The sequence below is a fragment of the Herpailurus yagouaroundi genome, unplaced genomic scaffold (genome assembly GCF_014898765.1).
Source record: "Herpailurus yagouaroundi ecotype Mexico unplaced genomic scaffold, PumYag 255, whole genome shotgun sequence".
Taxonomy (NCBI): Eukaryota; Metazoa; Chordata; class Mammalia; order Carnivora; family Felidae; genus Herpailurus; species Herpailurus yagouaroundi.
Window position 1 is genome coordinate 1,213,778 of NW_024412472.1, and position 24,595 is coordinate 1,238,372.

Consider the following 24,595-nt stretch of genomic DNA (forward strand, 5'->3'; position numbering starts at 1 on the left):
GGCGGCCTTTGGAGAAGGAGGCTTACCCGAGCAGTGTAACTTCGCACACACCCGCCTTGTCTTTTTCCGCTACAAATGAGCTGTCAAGGGGAGGGAATACAATTCCTCCTTTCCCACAAGGAGGACCCGCACTTGAGGCTGGCCTGGGGCGGCCACATGGGCAGGCTGTCTACAGTTCCGCATCCCCCCGCTGGGGTCTGTGAATCTGACCGGTGTGTGTCCTCATCGGCGTGTGAGAGGGCAGGACTGTGCAAATCTGGCATTACCTCACTCAGGTGGTCAGTCAGGGGCTGTCACAGAGTGGTAGCACAGCGAAGCTGACCTTCAGATTTTGGATTCCAGACGACCAAAAATGACGCTTTTTCTACGGAGGCTGGGAAGATGGAGCTGTTTCAAGTGTCACGTTGGGCAACGCATCTAATACTTTTCAGCATATAATCTCTAAAATCCTAGCATAATAAAAACGAAGCAGGAAAATAATCGTGAAGGTTAATGTCATGTGTCAACTTGACTGGCCCCGAGGTGCCCAGATTAAACATTTCTGGGTCTGTCTGGGAAGTGGTTGTTTCTAGATGAGATTATCATTCAAATCTGTCGACTCAGGTTGTCTTCACCAGTGTTGTTGGGCATCATTGAATTTGTTGCGGGGCCTGAGAAGAAAAAGGGATTCATCCCTTTTATTTCCTGCCTGCCTGCTTGAGCCGGGATACAGGTCCTCTCCTGTCCTTGGACTGGAATTTACACCATTACCCACCCCAGTTCTCAAGCCTTTGGTCTCCGACTGAATTACACCACCAGCTTTCCTAGGTCTCCACTTCGCAGCCACCAGATCCTGGAACTTCTCAGCCCCAAATAATCATGTGAGCCAATTCCTCATAGTAAATCTCCTTCATATTGGTTCGGTTTCTCTGGAGAACCCTGACTAACAATTCTAAAATTCTATGTCAAGTGGCATTGGTGAAGTGTGATAATGACAATGATAACAAAACAGGGGAGCTGTGCAGTTTCAAAGAATGCATGCCAAACAGTGATGTAGGAGAGCCAACTGTACAAGGAGGGTGTTGTAAGGGTGATAATGTTTAACATTTTTTTTTTGTTTGTTTATTTTTAAAGGAGAGAGAGACAGAGTGCAAGCGGAGGAGGGGCAGAGAGAGAGACACAGAATGTGAAGCAGGCTCCAGGCTCTGAACTGTCAGCACAGAGGCAGAGGCAGACAGAAGGCTCGAACCCAGGAACAATGAGATCATGACCTGAGCTGAAGTCAGACGCTTAGCTGACTGAGCCATCAGGTGCCCCTGATAATGTTTAAAAAGTCAACTTTAATCCCAAAAGACCTGGTCAGATAAGAGGAAGTCACTGTAAAAAAAAAAAAAAAAAAAAAAAGTTTTGATGGGATCTTCAGTCTGAATGAGTCAGTCTGGAATGTAGCTGTCATTCACAGGAGGAAAGGTAGTTAAAATAAAGAAGCTTTCCTACTCTCTCTTTTCTCATGGGTCTTAGGATATTGTTAACATGCCCCTTCTTCTGATGTCCTTTCATATTATTTAACACCAAACAAGCATCTCATTTTGTTTTATTCACAGTCGTCAAGATGCCCCTTATGGAAATCCTTCCTATGTGTTCTGGCTGATCTCCCAGGTGAGCTCAGTTTCTGGGTGGCAGCAATGACCCAAGGAGAAGGACGAGCAAAGTTAGTAATTTTGTGTGTGTGAGCTGCTGGAGATCTCGGAGTTTGAATTTGGAAAACTTGTAGGACTAGAAAACACCAAAGGAGCTGTAGAGGGACTGACTGTCACACCATTAAGGTTCCCAGACCCGGGGACAGGGTGTTAGGAATTTATGTGGAGAGCACTGAAGAAATCCTACATGATTAATACTGACAAGCATTAATTTGTTAAGCTTCAAAGAACTTTCTGACTTTACCCTACTGTCTTCCTCATAGCATCTTTTGCATTCCTGAGCAAAACCAGGCCTCTCTCTCTCTTCTGTTGCACTCAGTGCACAACTGGTCCAGAGACCTGGGCCATGGCCCACAGAGATGCCATAAGTTCTTTATCTAGGGCTTCCTTTGCTTGAATTTCTCTCTGGCAGTCCTTGCTGAAACAAGGTTACTCCTGGAGGTGAGGACTCAGCCACTATACCTTGAGTTAGAAAATGAATATGCAGGGTGCCTGGGTGGATCAGTCAGGTGAGTGCTGATTTCAAGGTTAATGGGTTTGAGCCAGGCATTGGACTCCGTGCTGACAGCTCGGAGCCTGGAGCCCGCTTCGGATTCTGTGTCTCCCTCTCTCTCTCTGCCCCTGCCCTGCTTGTGCTCTGTCTCTCTCTGTCTCTCAAAAATAAACATTAAAAAATTAGGGGAGCTCGGGTGGCTCAGTCGGTTAAGCATCAGACTTCAGCTTGGGCCATGATCTCATGGTCTGTGACTTTGAGCCTCGCATCAGGCTCTATGCTGACAGCTCAAAACCTGGAGCCTGCTTTGGATTCTGTGTCTCCCTCTCTCTCTCTCTCTCTCTCTCTGCCCCTCCCCGGCTTGTGCTCTGTTTCTCTATAAAAAAAAAAAATAAACATTAAAAAAATTTAATTTAATATGCAGAAGTGCAAAGCAACAGAGAGAAATGCAGCAGGAAACCTACTGTGTTACTGATATTATCAGTGGCAATATCAGTGGCCACCCCCAACTTCAAGTTTCATGAAGTTAGGCAGGGACTTTCCCTATTTTGTTGCTTATTGCCTCAGATCTATTAGAAGTCATTTCATATAAAGAATGATAAATAGATAGATACACAGATATATAATTTTAAAAACATTTTTAATTGAATGGAACATTTTGATGATAAATCATGCTTCTATACACTCTTCTTGCTCTGAACACAGTTGCTGCCACATCATAGAATTCAGTTACTCTTCTGGTATCAATAACATATATTGGATTCCCCTTTGATCATTTCTTATTGAAGTATAATTGACATACATTATATTAGTTTAGGTGTACAACATAATGTTTCAACATTTGTACACATTGTGAAATGTTCACCACAATAAATCAAGTTCCTATCTATCACCATAGGGAATCAAGAAAATGTTTTCTTTCCTGTGATGAGAACGTTTAAGATTTACTTTTGTAGCAACTTTCAAATTTGCAACACAGTATTATTTGCTATAGTCATCAGACTGTATGTTACATGAGTTATTTTATAAGTGGAAGTCTTTACCTCTTGATCCCCTTCATCCATTTTGCCCACCTCCAAACCCCCATCTCTAGCAACCACCAATCTGATCTCTGTATCTATGAATTTTGTTTTATTTTCTTGTTTTGTTTTTTAGATTACACATATAAGTGAAAACATATGGTATTTGTCTTTCTCTGTCTAAATTCACTTAGCATTACACCCTCAAGGCCCATCTGTGTTGTTGAATGTCAAGATTGCATTCTTTTTTTATGGCTGAGTAGTATTCCATTGCATATATCTCACATCTTTTTTATCCATTCATCCATTGATGGGCTCTGGGTTTGTTTCCACATTTGACAAATTTTAATCAATTTTTCACATTTCCTCTTTTCTTCCTACGGTTTATGTGGATTGGTGTTTTATCTGTTTCCACCGATATACTTTAACCACGTTAAGTTTTGCTTTATTTACCCTAAGATTTTCTCAAATGCAAAAAGTATTAAAAATCCACGGGCCAAAGGGGGAGATATTTCATTAGATTCCTCTGCAAGCAGGAGATGTAATGACTGGAGGGGAAATACAGAGCCCTAAGAAAGATTTCTTTTTCCCGGTAACTCAGAAGATAATAAGCTGGAATGTGCAACATAGACACGTACTCCGCTCTGGTGAGAAAATATGTTTGGTGAGAGAAGCATAGTAAATTCAGATGTTCTGCTTGCCCAAGTTTTCAGGTATCTTGACAGGACCTGACTTCCCCACTGATTTCTCTCAGCTGCAAAGCTAATGTTTCCTAAGAATGTCCCAAGATACTGACCATGGATGTGGGGTCATTTCAGAGATTCAGATGAAGAGGAGTAAAACCATGGATGTTGGATCTGCGCAAGGATTGGCAAAGGAAGAAGTACTGGGTAGAGAAGAGGTCCTTGGGTGAGGAAGCTCATTTCTTGTGAACACTGCAATCAATACCACTATGCTGCACTCATCACACAGTGAGACTCTGAGCTCTCCAGTCCCATCCAGTTTTAACCAGATATAACTAAAAACACATCTATTCCTACTATGTCTTCATTAACCATCCTACTCCATCCCATTATTCCCTTTCTGAAATATGTGGGAATGCAAAATGGTATAACCACTTTGAACAAAATCTAGAAGTTTGTATAAAAAAGAAAAAAAATACTAAAATTCAACAATTGAACTTATAGCTTAGGATACCCAGGACAAACAAAACTTGTTCTGTTTCCACAGAGGTATTATTCTAAAAAAACAGTACCCGTTACCTATACGTCAACATTATGAAACTTGAACAATTGTAAGAACAAAACAAAAAACATGAAGGCACTAGAGAGTGACAAAACACTAGAATCTACAGTGTAATCGACCATGGGAAAAAGGGAATACTACTGGAGGAGTTTCCTGGTTTTGTGGGTTTTTATTTGAAAGCAAACCTCAATTAGTAGTAAGTAGGACATTAAAACTCAGCAACATACAGACTTATTAACTTGAAGAGCAAGAAGAATAATTTGAGGATGTACCTGCAGCTGAAAAATGGCAAAAGAATGTCTGTGAAAGAGAGATCCAGAGAAGGAAATCCCAAACTGTACGTACACTCAGCAACAATCAGAACTACACTTGTTTGAGACAGATACCAAGTAGCCCAAATAGAGCTACAAGAACTGACTAGAGATTTCACCTGCTGCAAAATGCAGGGGAGAATTTAGGATTTGAGTTCAACCAAGTTAACTACCTGAAGAAAAAAATATTCTTCAGAAAAATTAACTGAATCCAGAGTCTTTACATCCCATTCACAATTCCCCTGGGGGAATTTTAGGTACATGTTAAAATTGTTTAACATACAAAGAAAATAGAAAACATGGTCCATACTCAAGAGCAAAAGCAATCAATAGAGATCAACACCAAGATAATCCAGATATCATATTTACAAGGATTTACAACAAAAAAAGACAAGGACTTAACAGCAGTCCTCAAATCTAAGGTTAAGGTTATGAAAGAAAATATGGTTATACTAATGAGCAAATAGGAAATGTCAAAAGACAAATAAAAATAGTTTTGTTACTTGAGATTCTAAAACTAAGAGCCACAATCACTCAAAAAATAATGTAGGACTGGCTTAAGAGAAATCCAGGATCACAAAAGAAAGACTAAGTGAACTTCAAAGTAGATTAACACAAATTATCCAATATGAAAACAATGAACAGAGCCTCAATAATCTGTGAAAAAAAATATCAAGGTACTGACATAGGCTTAAACCACAGAACAACTACTAAAGTACAACAATAACAAAACCATAAAGGTAGTTGAATTAAATGAGAAACAAAAAGGTAAAAAGTGCACATTCATTTTACATACATGCAGAAAAGCATGCACAAAGACATTCTAAAATAAAAGGAGAAAGGATGGAAGCGGGTAAGCTCAGGTGTAGATGAGCCCAGGACAAGAGGTGCCACACAGAAGAGGATGAGAGACTAAGAAGGTTCAGGAGCTCGGTGGGCACAGGGTGATGGGGCCTGGACAGTTCAAAGGATTAAAATATGGATAAGCAGTCTGAGAAAAGCAACATTTAGAAAATTTGTAGATGAGTGATCCATGGTTTGTGACATTGAAAAATGAGACAATGCCTGCTTCATAGTCTAGGAAAACCCCAACATGACAGGGAGGAACAGCCATGGAAAGAGTCAAGACCTTGGGATCAGATGTGTAAGACTCCTCAAAGGCTTTATACTCAAATTTATTCTGTAGCCCAATAACCCAGTAGCCAAATTGAGGTTTGTATCTGGAGAAGACATTTTGATAATCTGTACCTTGTCTAACAGCATATTTTATATTACGGAAACATGTTCTACAGTATACTCCTAGGATCCAAGCAGTCTTCTTGGACACATCTATTTCCCAGTAATGTTTCCCTGAAGAGAAGTTTTGGGAGCCCAAGATACCATAATTATAAGATTTAACAGGCCAAATTGGCATAGGCATTACTTGTCTCTGATCTTCTGAAAGGACAAGGTTTAAATTTAGGTTGATTGGATTCAGTGTGATGTCCACTGTAGGGAAAAAAAATTATAAGATCAGGTAAGATATATAAGATAGGTTTATCTAGTGAAGAGGGACCATGGGAAGAGACCAGGTAGAGCTTGTATTATGGGTTGGGAAAGGGGGCAAAACAGTGGAAAAATGTATTTATATATATATACATATATATATATATATATAGAGAGAGAGAGAGAGAGAGAGAGAGATAATATTATATATATTATACTAAATATATAGAGAGAAATATATAATATTATATATATTATACACATATATAATATATATAAACACATGGGGCTAAGATCATGAGATCTCTGAAATCACAAAAAAATTCTTTAAAGTAAGCTTCACACCCAGCACAGAGCCCAACATGGGACTTGAACTCACGACCCTGAGATCAAGACCTGAGCTGAGATTAAGAGTTGGGACGCTTAACTGACTGAGCCACCCAGGTGCCCTGAAATCACAAATTTCTGAAAGGGGATCAGAACCCAGGGATTTGAAGAACCAGTAACTTCTTACCCCAGTAGCACTGGACATGTGTTAGCTCTGAAATGATAAAAGATTCAATGATGTTGATTAGAAGCAAATGATTAAGCACCAATACCTATCTCTTCTCCAAAGAAGGGCCAGCAGACGGGAGCCCTGGTAGACCATAAACTGGTAATTGAGATGATGAAATGGACACCTAGCTACTCCCCCTTAGATATAACCACATCTCCTAAAGCAATATTCCTCCTTCTCTGAAAACCCTCCTCCTTTCTATCCTCTCTTTGAAACTATACCAGCTCCCCAGTTAAGTCCCTGAAACCACAGGGCTCCCATACCCGCCCTCCTGTCCTGGCTCTCCTCACCTCTATGTATGCGCAGCATTGCCCTCAGATCTGGAGCATGGAAGGAACTCTTCAGTCTTCTTGAAACAGTTTTTGGCTTCCTTAGTGTCCAGATCTCACTCCTAGGCATGACAAAAAAATGTTGTTCCTGTATCTCTTTCCTTGTATCCTAACAACACAGCTGCCTTCCTCTCTCCTTCCATGCCACTGATGCACTTGATCCCTCCTCCCTCAGAAGCCTGAGGGGGGGAAGGGAGAATCCTGATGCTGGAGCCAGAAGCAATGTGCTCATGTCTCCCTTCCCATTTGCCATCTGTGTGACCTTGGGAAGGTTTTCATCTCAAAGAAACAGTTTCTTCTTCTAAAAATGGAATAATTAACCCTTTTCTTGATACCTCGTGGACATAATAGAAAATTTGATGAAATAATGTATAGAAAAACCCTTAGCTACCTCTAAAAAAGGTATGCAATATGTCGGAAATTCATCACAGTGGGTCTTTCATGGAGAGTTCATAGATGTGTGCTCCCAGGCAGATAGATCAGTAGTGAGGCTGAGGATCCTATCTATGATGTGAGATCCATAGGTCTCTTTTTGAGAGGCTGTGAACTTGTGCCTTAGTCCAAAGCCTGAACCCCAGTGGTATGACCCACAAATAACATTGGAGATTTCCGGTGTTCTGAAAAAGTTTAAAACCCTTGGTAAAGGAGAAGTATGACCACCAAACTACAAAGGTTAGTATTTCATGTGTTTGTAAGGAATTTAATGCTGTCAGGTGGGTTGGCAACGTAAGCCACAAGAAATACACTTTCCCATAGAAGCTTCTAATGTGTGTGAACAGGAAAAAATTAATTATATCCGTAAGGTCAAAGTCACTAACGCTGGGGCTCATGTTTGTTTTTGGAAATATAAAGAGAACCTTGTAAAATGACCTAATGTTTTATTTAAAAAATTTTTTTAATGTTTATTTATTTTTGAGAGAGAGACAGACAGAACATGGGCAGAGGAGGGGCAGAGAGAGACAGAGACAGAATCCGAAGCAGGCTCCAGGCTCTGAGCTGTCAGCACAGAGCCCAATGTGGGGCTCAAACCACAAACCGTGAGATCATGACCTGAGCCAAAGTTGGACGCTTAACCAATTGAGCCACCCAGGCTCCCCAAATGACCTAATCTTTTATGTTCCCATGTAAGCAAAGTAACTATAAAGGAACTTCCCTTATAACCTATTTTAGGACTTGATGAAGCCCTCCATGTGATAGGACAAGCACCTGTGGAGTACAGGAAGAAGAGCAAGGACAAAGTGAAGTCACAGGACTCTAATAGTGAAATCCCTGATCCTTATTACCCTTACTGGCCCTACCTCTGTGACCTCCAGCCACTGAATTCACTAGCATAGAATCTCGTCTATTTTCAATAGATAAGGAACACTTAAATCCTTGTCTATGACCAGCAATTTAAAAAATACTACATCCAAATTTCCCTGATTTGGAAGATTTTTCATTCTGATTGACCATCAGATCACTCTTATGGCTACAAACCTTTCTTCAGAACACAAAAGTACAACTCCTGGTCACCCATACGCACCATTTCATGATTCCACTCATGTCCTAGGGAGAAGAGAGAAAACATGAGTCAAGGAGTATAAAGAGTAACGCAGGATTAATGAAAGAAAAAAATAGAAAAACACTAGAGAAAATCAGGGAAATCAAAAGTGAACTATTTAAAAATATCAACAAATTTGACAGATTTTATACAGACATACCATGAAAAAAGAGAAGAGAAATTATTAAAATCAGGAATAAAAGGGAAGACATCACTACTGACTTTTGCAAAAATGAATAAGAATATAAAGGCTATGAACAATTATATGCCAACAACTCATATAATCTAGATGAAATGGGCAAATTCCTAAAAACACAGAAACTGCCAATACTGATTCAAGAAGAAATAGAAAATCTGAATAGACCTAACACATGTAGTGGTTAGATTGGAAATCAAGAACTTCCTACAAAGAAGTCAGGCCCAGATGGGTCCAGTGGTGAATTCTAATAAAGGTTTAAAGAAGAAATAATAAAAAAAAATACTTCACAAATTCTTCCAAAAAATAGAAAAAAAGGGAACAATTCCCAACTCATTCTATGAAGCCAGTACTACTATGATACTAAAATGAGACAAACATCAGAATTAAAGTGAACTACAGGCCAGCATTTCTTATGAGTATAGATGTAAACTTCACCAAAATACTAAAAAACTGAATCCAGCAAAATATGGAAAATTATCTATATACCATGGCCAAGTAGGACTTATCCCAGAAATGCAAAGTTGATTTCACATAAGAAAAACAATTAAAGTAATTCATTATATTAATAGAATAAAAGTAAAAGCCACATGAATAGACACAAGGAAAAAAAAGTTTGACAAAATTCAATATCCCTTCATGAAAAAAAAAAAAATAGTAACAGCCCACTAGAAATAGTGGGGGAACTTCCTCAGCCTGACAAAGGGAGTCTATGAAAAACTCAAAATTAATGAAGAACTAAATGCTTTTTCCCTGAAATTAGGCGCAAGAATGTCTACTCTTACTACTTCTATTTAAAGTGGTACTAGAGGGACTCCTGAGTGGTTCAGTCAGCTGATCTTGACCAGCTCAAGTCAGGCTCTCACGGTTGATGGCATTGAGCCCCACATCAGGCTCTATGCTGACAGCACGGGATTCTCTCTCTCTGCCCCTCCCCCACTCTGTCTCTCAAAAAAAAATTTTTTTTTTTAAACAGCAAAAAAAAAAAAAAAAAAAAAAAGCCCATAACACTATGGTACTAGAGGTTCTAGTCAAGGCAATTAGCCAATAAAAACAAACAAAAAAAAGCATTTATGTTGGAAAGAAGTAAAACTAGCTCTATCTGCAGAATACATAGTTCATATATAGCAAAACTCTGTTCCATACACTGCTTATTGGTAACCTCTTCCACTTCTTAAATTTCAGCTCACATGCAGGTGTCACTGATCCCAAACTTTACATAATCTGATCATGGCCTATTGTCTATAATCATGTATACAGGATAATACATCACACAATGAAGAAGAAACAGGTACTAGAATCTCAAAGTATCTAAAATATAACCTACTATTCACCAACTAATTGTTTTCTCTCTTATATCCATTTGTCAAATACGGTACCAATATTCATTGAGTCCCTGTCCCAAACACTAAAACACCCTACCAAGCCAGTCCATTCCACATCCTTAACTTCTTTCAACTAATTTGCATTTCCACATCATCACCACTATGGATTTATTTGTTTTCAACAATATATACCAATATATTTGGCCTTACCTTTAAATGCCACCAGCTGGGTTTACAACGAAATCAGAGGAATAGTTTTGCTTCTCTGTGTTAGTACAGTTTGGTCGTACATGACAAAGAAGCCAACTAGCATTGCCTTAAACTCCTCACCCCACCTCACGCCCCCAAAAAAAAGATGTGGCCAGAGAGGTACTATTTCAGTCACAGATGGATCTTGAAGCTCAAATACTATCATGTATCTAGTCTTTCTATGTCTCATAATTCTCTTTCTTCTCTGTCTGTTGACTTTATTCTCAGACTGTAATTGATAGCAACTTTAAAATCTCCTGGTTTACATTCGTTTCAGTGATATAATTCCCATGCAAAAGGACAACTTTCTTCACTGTGACAATACATTCTGATGCTCCAAGCCACTGACCAAAATTGGGTCATATGCTCAACTGCATGGTTTGTGGGAATATAGGAATTAGATAAACTAATTTAGGTAAGATTAACCCATCCATCCTTGATAATGTTGATTTTCTCAGTCCCAAACAAGTAGATGTACAAAAATAGACACATTGGCGTGTCATCAGAAAAAAAATCCCAGGTGTTGTTATGAGAAAAAGGGGAAAGGATACTAAGCAGATAAAATAATAAGTGCCATCTTCACTCCATCATTTAATTGCCTATCATCATTCATACATGTGTAATTCTACAAAATTTCTAAAACGAAAATGAGCCAATATAATAACTATGACAAAAACATTAAGAAGTACCTCCTTTCCTAAGGGAAAGAACCTAAAATCTCATCTAATTTTTCATACATTTTCAAATACAGCATGTCTCTGTTAGCTCATTCTTCCCAGTCAGTATTGAATGTAGCCCTCATGCAAACCACAGCCCCTCTAACAAACAATAGACATATGATGTCCAAAGAACAACAATGAAGATCTGGATAAAAAGAGCTGTTATAAGAACTTTCAGTAGACAGGTTATGAGGGGACAGCACCACAATCAATAGTATATATCTTAACATTTTGGAAAAGAACATCCAAATTCCCTAATCTAGTAAAAGAGTAAGTTCCTTGGTTGGCCCATTTGTCATTCTTTGAAGATTTTATCTAAATATGGGATGTTAATCCCACAAAATTTATAATGTTTATCTACTGAGTATTGTTTTTATTACAAGTAAACAGATACAACTTAAGCTAGCTTAAGTGAAACAAATGCCTGGACAAGTAACATAAACACAATGGTTGTGTGAAGTTGGAAATTGAAAGAGTTGTGAAGAGCTTGTGGATGAATTATAAACAAGGGAAAGGAATAAATAAGCCTACATAGTTTTTGGTTTTACTCAGATGTAATTAAAATACCATAAAATTCATCTTTTATAGTGCACAATTTAGTAGGGTTTAGTACATTTATAATGTATATTTACCATCACCACTATTTAATTCCAGAACAATGTCATTATTGCCAAATGAAACTGGACACTCACTAGCAACCATTTCATAATTGCCTCCTCTCCAGAGCCCCCTGACAACCAGTAATCTAATTTTTATGTCTTTGGATTTGTCAACTACAGACTTTATATAAACAGAATCCTACAATAGGGAACTTTTGTGTCTGCCTTCTTTCACTTATGTTTTCAAGGTACATCCATGTTGTAGCATCCGCTAGTGCTTAATTTCTTTTTAGAGCCAAATAATTCCATTGTTTGGATATAACACATTTTGCTTGTGCATTCTTCGCTTAATGGACAATTGGGTTGTTTCCACTTTTGAGCTACTACGAACAGTGCTGCCATGAACTTCTGTATACACGTTTAGTTGTGGACATAGGTTTTCATTTCATAGGTGTGTACCTAGGAATGGAATTGCTGAGCCCTACGGTAACTATCTTTAACCTTTTGAGGAACTGACAAGCAGTTTTCCAAAAGTAGCTTCGCTATTTTACATCTTCACTAGCAATGTATAAAAGTTCCAATTTCTCCACATCTTTGTCAATCCTTGGTAATGTCCATTCTTTGTTTTTGTGTGTGTGTGTGTGTGTGTGTGTGGTATTATCATTGTGGTTTTGAGTTTACATTTCCTTGATGGCTAATGAAATCAATCATCTTTTCATGTGCTTACTATTTATATATCTTTTTTGGAAAAATATCTATTCAAGCCCTTTATCCATGTTTAAATTGGGTTGTCTTTTGATTATTGAGCTGTTAGAGGTTTTTTATACATCATGAATACTAGGCCTTATCAGATCCATGATTTGAGAATATTTTCTCCCCCCTCTGTGGGATGTTTTTTCACTTTCTACATGGTGTCCTTTAAAACACAACAGTTTTTAATTTTGATGAACTACAATTTATTTTATCTTTGGCTGTTTCTATTCTGGGTGCCATATCTGTGAAGCTATTGCCTAGTAAAAAGTCACAAAGATTTATACCTATGTTTTCTTCTAAGAGTCTTATAATTTGTGCCCTTACATTTAGATTTTTGATCTGCTTTGAGTTAATTTTTGTATATGGTGTGAAGTAAGAGTTTAACTTCATTTTTTTGCATGTGGATATTCTATTTTCCCAGCCCAACTTATTAAAAAGACCTATTGCAGTTTTTACCAAAATTTGTTTGGTATCATAATCACTTAGAGAACCTGGTAAAAAAATGCAAAAGCTATCTTACTACAATGGGCCTGAGGAGCTAAGGTTTTTTTATTTTGTTTTATTTTTATTATTATTATTATTTTTACTTTTATTTATAGCACTCTAGGTGATTCTGATACAAAAAAAAAAAAGGTATGATGCAAGCATCAGAGACAAAGGAAACCAGCCAACACATGAAAGTCAACTATCCTTCTGCTTGATATCAAGAATAAAACAAAAGAAGTGTTTGGAAATCCAGCAAAGAAAGGCAAGAAGATATACAGGAAGTCAAGCAAAAATATGAAAAGTCTGTAATTCCCTGAATGACCATCATACTTCATGCTCAGGACCATAGTCAGACTATTAATGCTTAAAAAAAAAAAAAAACCTGTCTAAATTTTAACATTAGTTCAAATTGTTCCCTCAAGTCTGTAGATATATAGTAGGGGGTGCCTGGGTGGCTCAGTCTGTTAAGCATCAGACTCTTGATTTCGGCTCAGATCATGATCTCCAGTGGTTTCATGCACCATGTCGGGCTTTGAGCTGACAGCACAGGGCCTGCTTAGGATTCTCTCTCCTCTCTCTCTGCCCCTCCCCCACTTGTGCTTTCTCAGTCTTTCTCAAAATAAATAAATACACTTTTTTTAATTTAAAAAAAAAGTGGTGTGCCTGGGTGGCTCAGTCGGTTAAGTGTCCCACTTCAGCTCAGGTCATGATCTCACCGCTCTTAAGTTCAGCCATGTGATGGACTCTGGCTGATAGCTCAGAACCTGGAGCCTGCCTCAGAGTCTGTGTCTCCCTCTCTCTCTGCCCCTCTCCTGCTCACACTGTCTCTTTCTCTGTCTCAAAAATAAACATTAAAAAAATTTTTTTTAATTAAAAAAATAATAAAGATTTGCACCAGCATGCTTTCCTGACACCAGCAACCTTTCCTGGCACAGACACATTCACACATGCACAGAGATTCACACGACTCAAGTGTAACACTTTCTATGCATATATGTGCCGATCCTCACAAGAAAAGGCTCAGTATTCTATCTCTTTGTGTTAAAAAAAAATCTAACAAGAGAAGTTTGTGATAATAAATATACACTTTTTAATTAAAAAAAGGATATATTTCTTTTTTTTTTTTCAACTTTTTTTTTTTATTTATTTTTGGGACAGAGAGAGACAGAGCATGAACGGGGGAGGGGCAGAGAGAGAGGGAGACACAGAATCGGAAACAGGCTCCAGGCTCTGAGCCATCAGCCCCGAGCCTGACGCGGGGCTCGAGCTCACGGAGCGCGAGATCGTGACCTGGCTGAAGTCGGACGCTTAACCGACTGCGCCACCCAGGCGCCCCAAAAAGGATATATTTCTTAAAGCTGAAAATACATGTATTTGCCTGTGGCTAAGATGAATGAAAAGAACTAGACAAATGTCCAACACTAGATCAAAGATAATAGGAGCCTAGAGAATATCACTGGATACCATAGATCTTCTCTCCAAGGTCAAATGTATTCCCTTACTTCATAAAATAATAAAGTAGGACACTCCCCTGGAATGCTTATATTCAACTGCCCATGATATATATATCTCCAATGGAGAAGGGCTCCAGAAGACCAAAGGAACCTTTTAGTGTCAATACCAGGATTAGAGCCCAAGGACACAGAAAAGAAGGTAACTTAGACTATGTTTGAAGAATTCCAGACCGAGGGATTCTTCTTACCTGCAGCAGGTCCACTGTTGGCCATTCACTGCGATGCTCCAGATCTGAGATAAGTTCTTTCACCAGTTGGTTCTGCTGAGCCAGATCATCCTCAGCCTCAGCCAAGTTATCCAGTATTCTCTTCTCCTCTTCTTCCAATTTTTGCAGTTCTCTCTGCTCTTCACTGTCCAGGATGCTTCTAAGCTGATTAAATTCTGTTCTTATCCTTTGTCTCTCAGTCTGTATCTGGTACTGCAAGGTTGGACACACAAGAGAGGTAAAGAGTCTATTAGCCTGAAAGCCTACCGTGGAAGGGATTAGAAGCCAGTAAAAGAAATATTTTTCATTGAGTTCTAACCGATAGGAGAATAAGGGCACAGGGGCAAATTTTGAGAAAGCTGGGTATTTTTCCTGCTATTTTCCTTTCAGTACATACCAAGACAGGCCTCAGACTGTCTTATCTAGGCCAACCCTGGGATGAAATGCAAAACCCAAGTGAGTTTTTACATTTAGGAGCGCCCGGGCGGCTCACTGGGTTAAGTGTCCAACTCTTGATCTAAGTTCAGATCTTGATCTCAGGGCTGTGAGTTCAAGGCCCAAATCGGGCTTCGTGCCGAGCATGCAGCCTACTTAAAAAACAAAAACAAAAACACTAAATGAGGTTTATGTTGGAGACAGCTGTACTGAACACTCACACCTCCCTGCATTACCATGTTCCCACGTTTGAACCTGGGGGAAAATCTTGGTCCTTTGCCTAGTGTCTTCCACTGGAAGTGTTGGAGCCTCATTGGAAAAGAGGAATTGAAGACAGAATTTTCCACCCTTCCTTGCCAAACAGTCTGTCTTTGTGCTCAATTCCAAATACCTGTGTGTACTTGTAACATATCCACTCTCCAGCCCTCAACTGCAACAGAGACAGGACAAAAAGGAAAACTAATTAAATGGCTTCTGGATGCATTCTGTGACAGGGAACAAAGAGGAAGGGTCTTCCTTGTGATTTGAACTGAAGGTCCTGCCAAGATTCTTTTGTCCAAAACCTCTCAGAAAGAGTCTCCTCATACCTTCCAGGAACTTCTCTCTTCTCTGATGTCAGCTTCTAGCTTCTCAACTTTCTGCTGCTCTGTCTTCAACCTCTCCAGAGCAGCCTGGAGCTTCTCCTATGAGGAAAAAGTCACATCAAAGTCAACCTATGAGTTTTCTCAGCAAAGAATAAATGGGGAAGAAATCAGGCTGATCTCAGAAGAGACCAGGTTACAGAAATTGTGATTAGAATCTAGGATATGGGAGAAAAGCTAAGGAGAATACATCCTTTGTTCCTGGGCGACAGAAGTCACCATTCCTCACCACAAGTAGCCTAATACTCTCTTTTCGTAAGAGATCGACTGTGCTGCGGCAGGAAAAATCCTATACTTACTGGCACTCTTTCTACATCCAATCCACGGTGTTAAATAGCAACCATCCTGCTGAGGGGGGAAATGAGAGCCAAGCTTGCGAAAGGAATTCCCCATCCATATAACAAAAGGGCAAAAAGGAAAACCTCCCACTCGTGGCCAAGGGCCTAGGCTCTGGAGTCTAGGCTTATTCTTTATGTAAGTGTAAGGAATATACAGAAATGTCCTTCAAGCAGTGGAAGCTGAGCACAGTGTAAGAGATACACGTGGAAAGAGATTACAGGGTGCCAAGGTGAGTAAAGAAGGACCGAGGGATGACATTTCCCAAGTCCCATCTTCTACCTCTCTCCCTCCGTCCTGGGGCCTACCTGACATTCCTGGACTACTTCCTCCACGAGGAATGTGTGGTGACCATGGTGCTCCTGAGACCGCTCGCAAAGCCAACAAATGATCTTCCTATCTTCCTTACAGAAGAGCAGGAGTTTCTCTTTATGGCGCACACAGAGGTCTCTCTTCAGCTCCTCCTCTGGGCTCAACTGGACCTTTCTGATTTTCTCCACTATGTTAGCCAGATGCTGATTAGGCCATAGGTTTTCAAGGGAGTATCTGACACCACATACAGGACAGCTGTTTTCCCCTTCTAGTCTGATCTCTGCCTCCTTGGTGTTTGCAGTGATGCAAGCTTGACAGAAGCTGTGGCCACAGTCTAGGCTCAGGGATTCTGTCAAAAGCTCCAGGCAGATGGGACAGAACACCTCGTCTTGTATGTTCAGGATTTTTAAAGCCATAGTACGTGTCCCCTGGCTTCTTCCTGTCCTTACTCCCGAGGCTCTTCTTGCTTAAAAGACTCCTGGATGGCTGAGCAGATTGAAAGGGGATGAGGTAAGAATGGCATGAATAGCAAAGATTCTAATTGTGCAGATATTAGGGATCGGCCAAGACTAAAATATTAAAGGACAAAAAAGAAGAGGGGAAAAATAAAACAGAAATGAAATTCAGTAGCCTGGGTAAGCTGCTAATGCTTCAGGCTTCTGCATTTGTTCTCCTTTCAGCCTGGAACTGACCTCCCCTTGATTTTTGCATGACTTCCTCTTAATACTTCATTCAACGCCCTCTTTAAATGTCATCTCATCAGAAGGACCTAATATGATTACTTTATCTACAGAATAATTACCAATATATTATCTGTTGTACATTTGCCATCTTTTTCTTATTATCACTATATAATATATAATATCTTTTCCTTAAATATCCTACTCCGAAAACATCATCTGCACATAGATCCAACACTGTTTTTGTTCACTGCCGTATCCCTAGTGCCTAGAACACAGGAACGTAACCTTTGATCAATACATACAGACCCTCCTCATTTCTCCATAGATGATTAAAACTTTTCTTTTTCTTTCTTTTTTTTTTTAAAATAAATTTGAAGATTTTTTTTTAATTTTTTTTCAACGTTTATTTATTTGTGGGACAGAGAGAGACAGAGCATGAACGGGGGAGGGGCAGAGAGAGAGGGAGACACAGAATCGGAAACAGGCTCCAGGCTCTGAGCCATCAGCCCAGAGCCCGACGCGGGGCTCGAACTCACGGACCGCGAGATCGTGACCTGGCTGAAGTCGGACGCTTAACCGACTGCGCCACCCAGGCGCCCCTCTTTTTTTTTTTTTTTTTTATCAGCACTTTGTCTTTTTGTTTCATTGATTCTCTGTTCTCCAATGGGTAAACTTTGGGACCACAGATATGGTTTCAACATAAGTGCTTACCTCCAAATGTACCTGTCCCATTCGGAACCCCTCCATTCCCTCATATTCACTCCCAGAGACACTTACAGAAACTGCAAGGGCTATGACAGAGAAGACGTTTTACAACTAAGAATTTTAGAACCAGTTACAATTTGTAAATCACATGGCCTATTTATTCTTTATACCAAAGTCCTTGAGAAATCAGAGTACTTTCTTTATTGAAATGTGTAAATTGAATGAAGTAGCTTATGAAGATCATTTCACCCAGTAAGTTGATTTGGGGTGAATACAATTCCTCAGGATCTCTTTCAGAGGTCTGGAAAGTATGATAAACACTACCACCCAGAGGGGCATGTTTTGGGGGAACTAATAATTTCCCAAATAGGAGAATATCAAAGATATCTCCCTTTAAATAAGCAAAGGTTGACCTAAAAGGTGTGAGAAGGGATATGGAATGAGAAAGAGGAAAAATATATTTTAGAGAGAAGAAGTCACCTATATGAATGCCTTGTTGATGGAAGATACATCTTCTATAGCTTTTTAAATGCCTATGGGGCACCTGGGTGGCTCTGTCAGTTAAGCGTCTGGCTTCAACTCAGGTCAGGATCTCATGGTTTGTGAGTTTGAGTCCCACGTCAGGCTCTCTGCTGTCAGCACAGAGCCCACTTCGGATCCTGTCTCCCTCCCTCTCCGCCCCTCCCCTGTTTGCACTGTCTCTTTCAAAATAAACAAATAAACTTAAAAAATTTTTTAAATGCTTATATGGTTTGGGGCCTGAGTGGCTCAGTCAGTTGCATGTCTGATTCATGATTTCAGCTCAATTCATGACCTCAAGGTTCATGAGATTGAGCCCTGCATCATGCTCTGCACTGACAGCATGAAGCATGCTTGGGATTCCTTCTCCCTCCCTCTCTCTCTCTCTCTCTCCCTGTCCTTCTCCTGCTCATGGTCCTCTCTCAAAATAAACAAGTAAGCCAAAAAAAAAAAAAAAAATAGGGATGCCTGGGTGGCTCAGTCAGTTAAGCATCCAACTTCGGCTCAGGTCATGATCTCACAGTTCATGGGTTCAAGCCCCACATTGGGCTCTGTACTGTCAGCTCAGAGCATGGAGCCTCCTTCAGATTCCGTGTCTCTCTTTCTCTTTCCCTCCCCCAGCTCGTGCTCTGTCTCTTTCTGTCTCTCAAAAATGAATAAACATTAAAAAAAATTGTAATAAAAACTAAAAATAAAATAAAATGCCTGTATGGCTGGTGTGCAGAGGGTTTCTAGGCTTTTGGCATTACTATGCCTGCAGGGACCAAAAATGTGACTTCCTAAATGATGTAAAAGAGACAGCTTATTTCCAAAGATCAGGGATCAGTGAGGAAAGGCTGCTAGAGGAAATAGAGAAGCAGATGAGGATGAGAGAAAAGGTAAGATAAAAGGGACAGGACTGGGGTTGGGTTGAATGTATGGGAACAAAGGGTCATCGTCAGGCTTAAGTCCTTTCTTCTCATAAAAAGGACATTGGCATTACCTTCTCCTAGCACTTTGTTTTGTTTTATTTTTCACTTATTTTCAGTAAGCACAGACCTCAGCTTCCACAAGTGGGTTGTGACTCTTGTAATGAAATTTGTGCTGGTTGGGGCCTGGAAGCTATGCTCAAGGCTCATACAAGGCAATCAGCTTATTGGACCAAGACTTACCTACACTATGTTAGTTTCAAACATATCCACCAGATCTTACAAATGACCTGATGAAGGGGATACGGTACCACCTGCAGCACTGTACAGACCCTCACTGAGAGCTCACCTGAGGCAGCCATGCTGATATGCTGTGTCTCCTGTGCTGTATGCCCCAGCTAAGCTAAGTGAACCTGACTGCTTTATGTCCTGCCAAGTCACATGAGTGGGAATGGCAAACCAAGCCAAAAACTATTGCTGGTTGTCGGTCAGAAGGCATATCACAGAGTGGTGGCATGGGGATGTTGCTGATTCTTAGAACCTGGACTCATCATCCTAGACAAGGAACTATGAGGCAAAAAAGAAAGAAAGAAAGAAAGAAAGAAAGAAAGAAAGAAAGAAAGAAAGAAAGAGAGAAAGAAAGAAAGAAAAGAAAAGAAAAAGAAAAAGGAAGATCTCAGTAGATATTTTTGTCATGATACTTGTTCTCATAGATTGAATTGTATCCCCCACGCTGATGTCACTGGTGTGAATGTAATCTTGTTTGGGAAATAGGCCTCTGCAGATGTAATCAAATTAAGATGAGGTAATACTAAATAGGGTGGGTTCTAAATCCAATGCCCAGCATCCTTTAATAAAAGAGGGCACACCACACACAGGGAGGGCAGCCATTTGACAATGGTGGCAGAGACCAGAGCAATGCAGCAACAAGGCAAAGAATGCCAAGGATTGCTGGAAACCACCAGAAGCTAGGTGACAGACGTAAAAGAAGTTCTCCCTCAATACCTACAGAAGAAACCAACTCTGCCAACACCTTGATTTTGGACTTCTGGCCTCCTGAACTGTGAAAGAATAAATTATTCCAGCCATAATTTGTTACAACAGCCTTCGGAAAATAATTTGGAAAGGTTTGATGACGAGGTTTGTAACAAACTATAATCTTCCCTTTGCTCTAAAAAGAGAGAATAAGGGCATAATGAAAGCTGTGTGGCGATAAATTTAAGTCTAGAAATATACTCACTTCTCCAATCATCCATAAAGTGAAACAGAAAGCTAACTGTGGGCTGACCAATGTAATCTAGCCAATGGTACAGATACTGAAAATTGTCCAAAGACCATATGCTTTTAGCTCCTAGCTCCAGTGACAATGGTCAGATCAAGGCTCTAATGACTGGCAAGACCAGAGGTTTACACAACATAATGTCCACCCCTGTTTACAACTGAAGCTATTAGCCAAAAGTGGGGCTAATAGGAGTGGGGTTCTCTGCTATCTTTCACAGTATCCAATCAATGCTGAGAAATACCTAGAGTCTACAGGGGTGTGGACCATGCATTCTACCATGGGGCTATAAACCTTCTTTTTGCAGTGGGGCTATAAGAAGTTGATATCAAAGCAGTTGCCACCACACTGGCCACAGAAGGAGGAAAACCCCCATGCATAGGCAGGGACCTCTCCAATGTCCAAGAGTGATCCGAGAGCCCAGCAGCAATCAGGGAGATAGGAAGGGAGTACAAGTAGTATCTGCCTGATGGAAGTCCCAGGTCAGCTGACTGCCACAAGTGTCAGATGATCGTATCCTACACTTGATTCTTCTAACATCTGGACTCTGATAATGCAACTCTGCACCTCTTTGCAGGTTGTATAGTAAAATAAAATATCTCCAAGAAGTGGAGTGCAGGGAAAGATGTTCCTTAAAGTTTCCAGACAGCATCCTAGACACTTCCCTTGGTTTCCTAGGCCAGAAACTGCCAGTAGGCAAAGCAGAACCTGTTTTTGACATGGAGAGACCTGGGCAACTCAGAAATAATGCAATCCCCTCTCCCCATTCCTCTGTATTCAGAGTTCCTACTTCAGGAACTCCTTAGAATCCAGAACTAAATATGCCACCAATCCACACTATTCATGACCCTCTCTTCAAGAGCTCTAGCTCTCTGGTAAATATGTTTTTGAAAAATCATATTTTTAAAAAGTCATTTTGTAGCATAGGGCCACTTTTTTATAAAATTGCTTCTGGCCTCATTAGTTCATCAGAAGTTGCTAAGAGTGGGGCGCCTGGGTGGCTCAGTTGGTTAAGTGTCCAGCTTCAGCTCAGATCATGGTATCACGGTTCATGAGTTCAAGCCCTGCGTGGGGCTCTGTTCTGACAGCTCAGAGCCTGGAACCTGCTTTGGATTCTGTGTGTCCCTCTCTCTCTGCCCTTCCCTTGCTCACGCTCTCTCTCTTTCTCTCTCTCAAAAATAAAATGAACATTAACAAAAATTTTAAAAAAAAGTTGCTAAGAGTGTTTTCTTCAAGTTAGTTCCAATCATTTCCACTGCCACCATCCTGGAAAGAGCCACCTGTGTCTCCTGCCTGAATTCTGGAAAATCGCTCTCCCTGAAACTATCATTGATTGCCCTTCTTCAGTGTGCTGCCATGGCTGTTCTTATGTCATGGACCAGAGTGCCCTTCAAAGCAGACACCAGTCCTGTCTATTCAAATGCATGTTGTCCAATATCAGCTGGTCATCATTATGCTCTAGGTAAGGCCACATTAGACACCTCCTCCTACTGTCCTACTCTTTCCCAAAGCCACCTCCTTCTCTTCCCCCTGCATACTCCACCCCAGCCCACACTGGCCTCCTTTCAATCCCAGGAAGAAACCCATGCTAAAGCCTTTAAAACCCTCACATTCTTAAGATTCTACTCAAATATCTCCTCACAATGAAGCCTTCATGAAAACTACTTAAATTTGCAAGGCCTTTACCATGTCACTACATTCAACACTTAAAAACTGTTCCCCGGTAATATTAGTCACCTTCTTGTGTACATATCAGTTATCTGTTTGTTTACAATCTCTCCCCAACCAGACTGTAAGTTCTTATATGTATTTAACATTTACTGCAAGTTGAATGCATATTCATTGCACTTTTTTTTTTTACAACAGCAGCTTTGGTTCCTATGAATTAACTGTTTAAGTGAATAAATAAATAAATCCATTTCATCCTATGGATTGAGCCTTGTTTTGGACCCTGGGGAGACAATCAATGTCTGGGCAAAAATGGACCCATTTCAGGAGCAAAGCATAGACTCCCAGGAAGACCATAACCATGACTCCTGAAAAGTGGGAATACAGGACAGAATGGGTGTGTCAGAAGGTATGTAACAAATCCATCAGTGTGCAAATTGCTCACAGGTGAGCTCAAGGTGGGACACAGTCACCATCAGTCATGGAGCAAATTTCTTAGCAAGACCATTGGATCTCTGGGCTCCTTCTGAGCAATAATCAGCTCCTATTAATTAGCTCTGAGCAAAGAACAATAGTGAGAATTGAGGTAAGCATGCAAAGGTGTGTCTTCAGAGAAGAATGAGGAAGAAAGAGCTCTCGGGCAGGTAAGGATGTGGGGTCAGTGGACTACTGGAAGGAAGTGTACGCTCTTCAGGGAAGCGCCAGGAGACTCCTGAGACTGAACTTCCAAGGACACGGGATAAAAGGGGGCCACAGAGGCAGGTGGCAGGCCAACAGCTGAGACTCAGGAAGGCCACAGACCACCCCGCAGCTGGTTCTCCGTAAGGGAGTGAGAGAATCCTCCTCTTCAATATTATCCCAGCCATGTCCCCAAAACTCCATTCTGTCTCCTGCCCCACTCACTCTAGGAGCTTGGGTTTCTATACGTTTGGAAAACAGGGACCTCTTTTGCCAGCTTTTCTTCAAGGAGGTAGTGGTAGGCAGAGGAGAAGAGGATTCCAATTCTCCTCAGCAAGGTAGACAATTAAAATTATAGAATAGGAAAGGGACGAGTGAGGATGGACACAGCCCAGAGAAAGAAGGGCCCCTCCAGGAAAGAAACAATGCCCTCCGCCTCTTGAGAACTCCTTTCTCTCCAGGCCGTCCGTCTCCAGAATCTTGGCTTCAGTCTGTCTGCGCTCAGAGCAGGAAGCCTGAAGACTGGCTTTTCTTCCTTTCAGAGCAAGTCTGAGCCACATACTGAACTCACACACCTTTGCGTAGCACCTTCCTTCTGGTGTCTCCCACCCTCTGCCCCTCCCCCCAACCTCCCCACGCACCTTGAGGCCCCAGCGGAGAAGTCTTGACTCCTGATTTTAGTGGCGAAGCAAAGCCAGGGCGGGCGTGGTCAGCATTTACTGACTGAACAGGGAACAGGCGCTGGGCCTGCATGTAGCAGCTCCTGACCAGCCGGCTGGGAAGTGAAAGTGAAACCTCAGGGCTGGCAGGAAGAAGGAAGGGGAAGGAGCTTCTGGGCCCAACGGGCTACAGTCCCGTAGGGCCACTGGGTATGAAATGTTTTGCCTCAGTGGTTCTGTAGTGGGGGAGGGAGGGTTTGCCCTAAGGGACATTTAACCAACTCAGAGGACAAATTTGGCTGTCATAACTGGGGGATGCTACTGCCATCTAGTGGGTAGAGGCCAGAGGCACTGCTAACCACTCTGCAACGCACAAGACAGCTCCCACAGCAAAGAAACATCCAGTCCAAAATGTCTACAGTGTGAGGCTGAGAGTCTGTTTTAACCCTCTCTGCTTCCTGGGCCAGCTAGGAACCAAGGGTCTCCTACCCCTTTCATGGATGTGCAAAGGCCCTCAGTTTGGCCTTCCAATTTGAATTATCCCTTTAGGTACCATGTTCCATTTGCCCCCAAAGAGCACACCACCACCTCCTAGGAAATAGATGGGACTTGGGCAGACGAGGGATGGAGGGTTCTGGAAGAGTTGGCTACAAAGGACCAGAAGAGCTTTTTGGAGTATTAGAAATTCTCTGAAGTCTATTTGTGTAGTAGTCACACAGGTGTAAAACTTTGTCAAAACTAATCAAACTGCATACTCTATATATTTTTTTAATGTTTATTTACTTTTGAGAGACAGAGTGTGAGTGGGGGAGGGGCAGAGAGAGAGAGAGAAAGAATCCGAAGAGGCTCCAGGCTCTGAGCTGTCAGCACAGAGTCCAACGCGGGGCTGGAACTCACAAGCCGTGAGATCGTGACCTGAGCCGAAGTCGGAAGCTTAAGCGACTGAGCCACCCAGGCGCCCCTCAAATTGCATACTCTAAAAGGGTGTATGTTATACCCATAACACATACCCCAACAACATTGATTTCAAAAGAAAATTGTTTTCTGTTTCATTATTTTTTTTATTTT

The 24,595-nt window shown here is 41.0% G+C and overlaps 1 protein-coding gene across 4 annotated transcripts in view; it reads right to left on the bottom strand.

Moving 5' to 3' along the window:
• The window catches only part of TRIM34 (tripartite motif containing 34), a 38,460-nt gene extending 14,672 nt beyond the window's left edge, over window positions 1–23,788 (bottom strand). The window contains exons 1-8 of one of the 4 annotated variants that reach the window (XM_040461383.1): window positions 23,510–23,788; window positions 16,425–16,906; window positions 15,727–15,822; window positions 14,687–14,917; window positions 8,640–8,662; window positions 7,079–7,179; window positions 6,747–6,773; window positions 3,615–6,235 (exon numbers count right to left, since the gene is read on the bottom strand). In XM_040461383.1, the coding sequence (XP_040317317.1) occupies window positions 5,670–6,235; window positions 6,747–6,773; window positions 7,079–7,179; window positions 8,640–8,662; window positions 14,687–14,917; window positions 15,727–15,822; window positions 16,425–16,844 (1,464 nt within the window). In that variant the 5' untranslated portion in view covers window positions 16,845–16,906; window positions 23,510–23,788 and the 3' untranslated portion in view covers window positions 3,615–5,669. Of the gene's footprint in view, window positions 1–3,614; window positions 6,236–6,746; window positions 6,774–7,078; window positions 7,180–8,639; window positions 8,663–14,686; window positions 14,918–15,726; window positions 15,823–16,424; window positions 16,915–23,509 lie in introns of those variants that run through there. The other 3 variants (XM_040461380.1, XM_040461381.1, XM_040461384.1) reach the window with 3 other exon arrangements.
• Window positions 23,789–24,595: the final 807 nt, after the last annotated feature.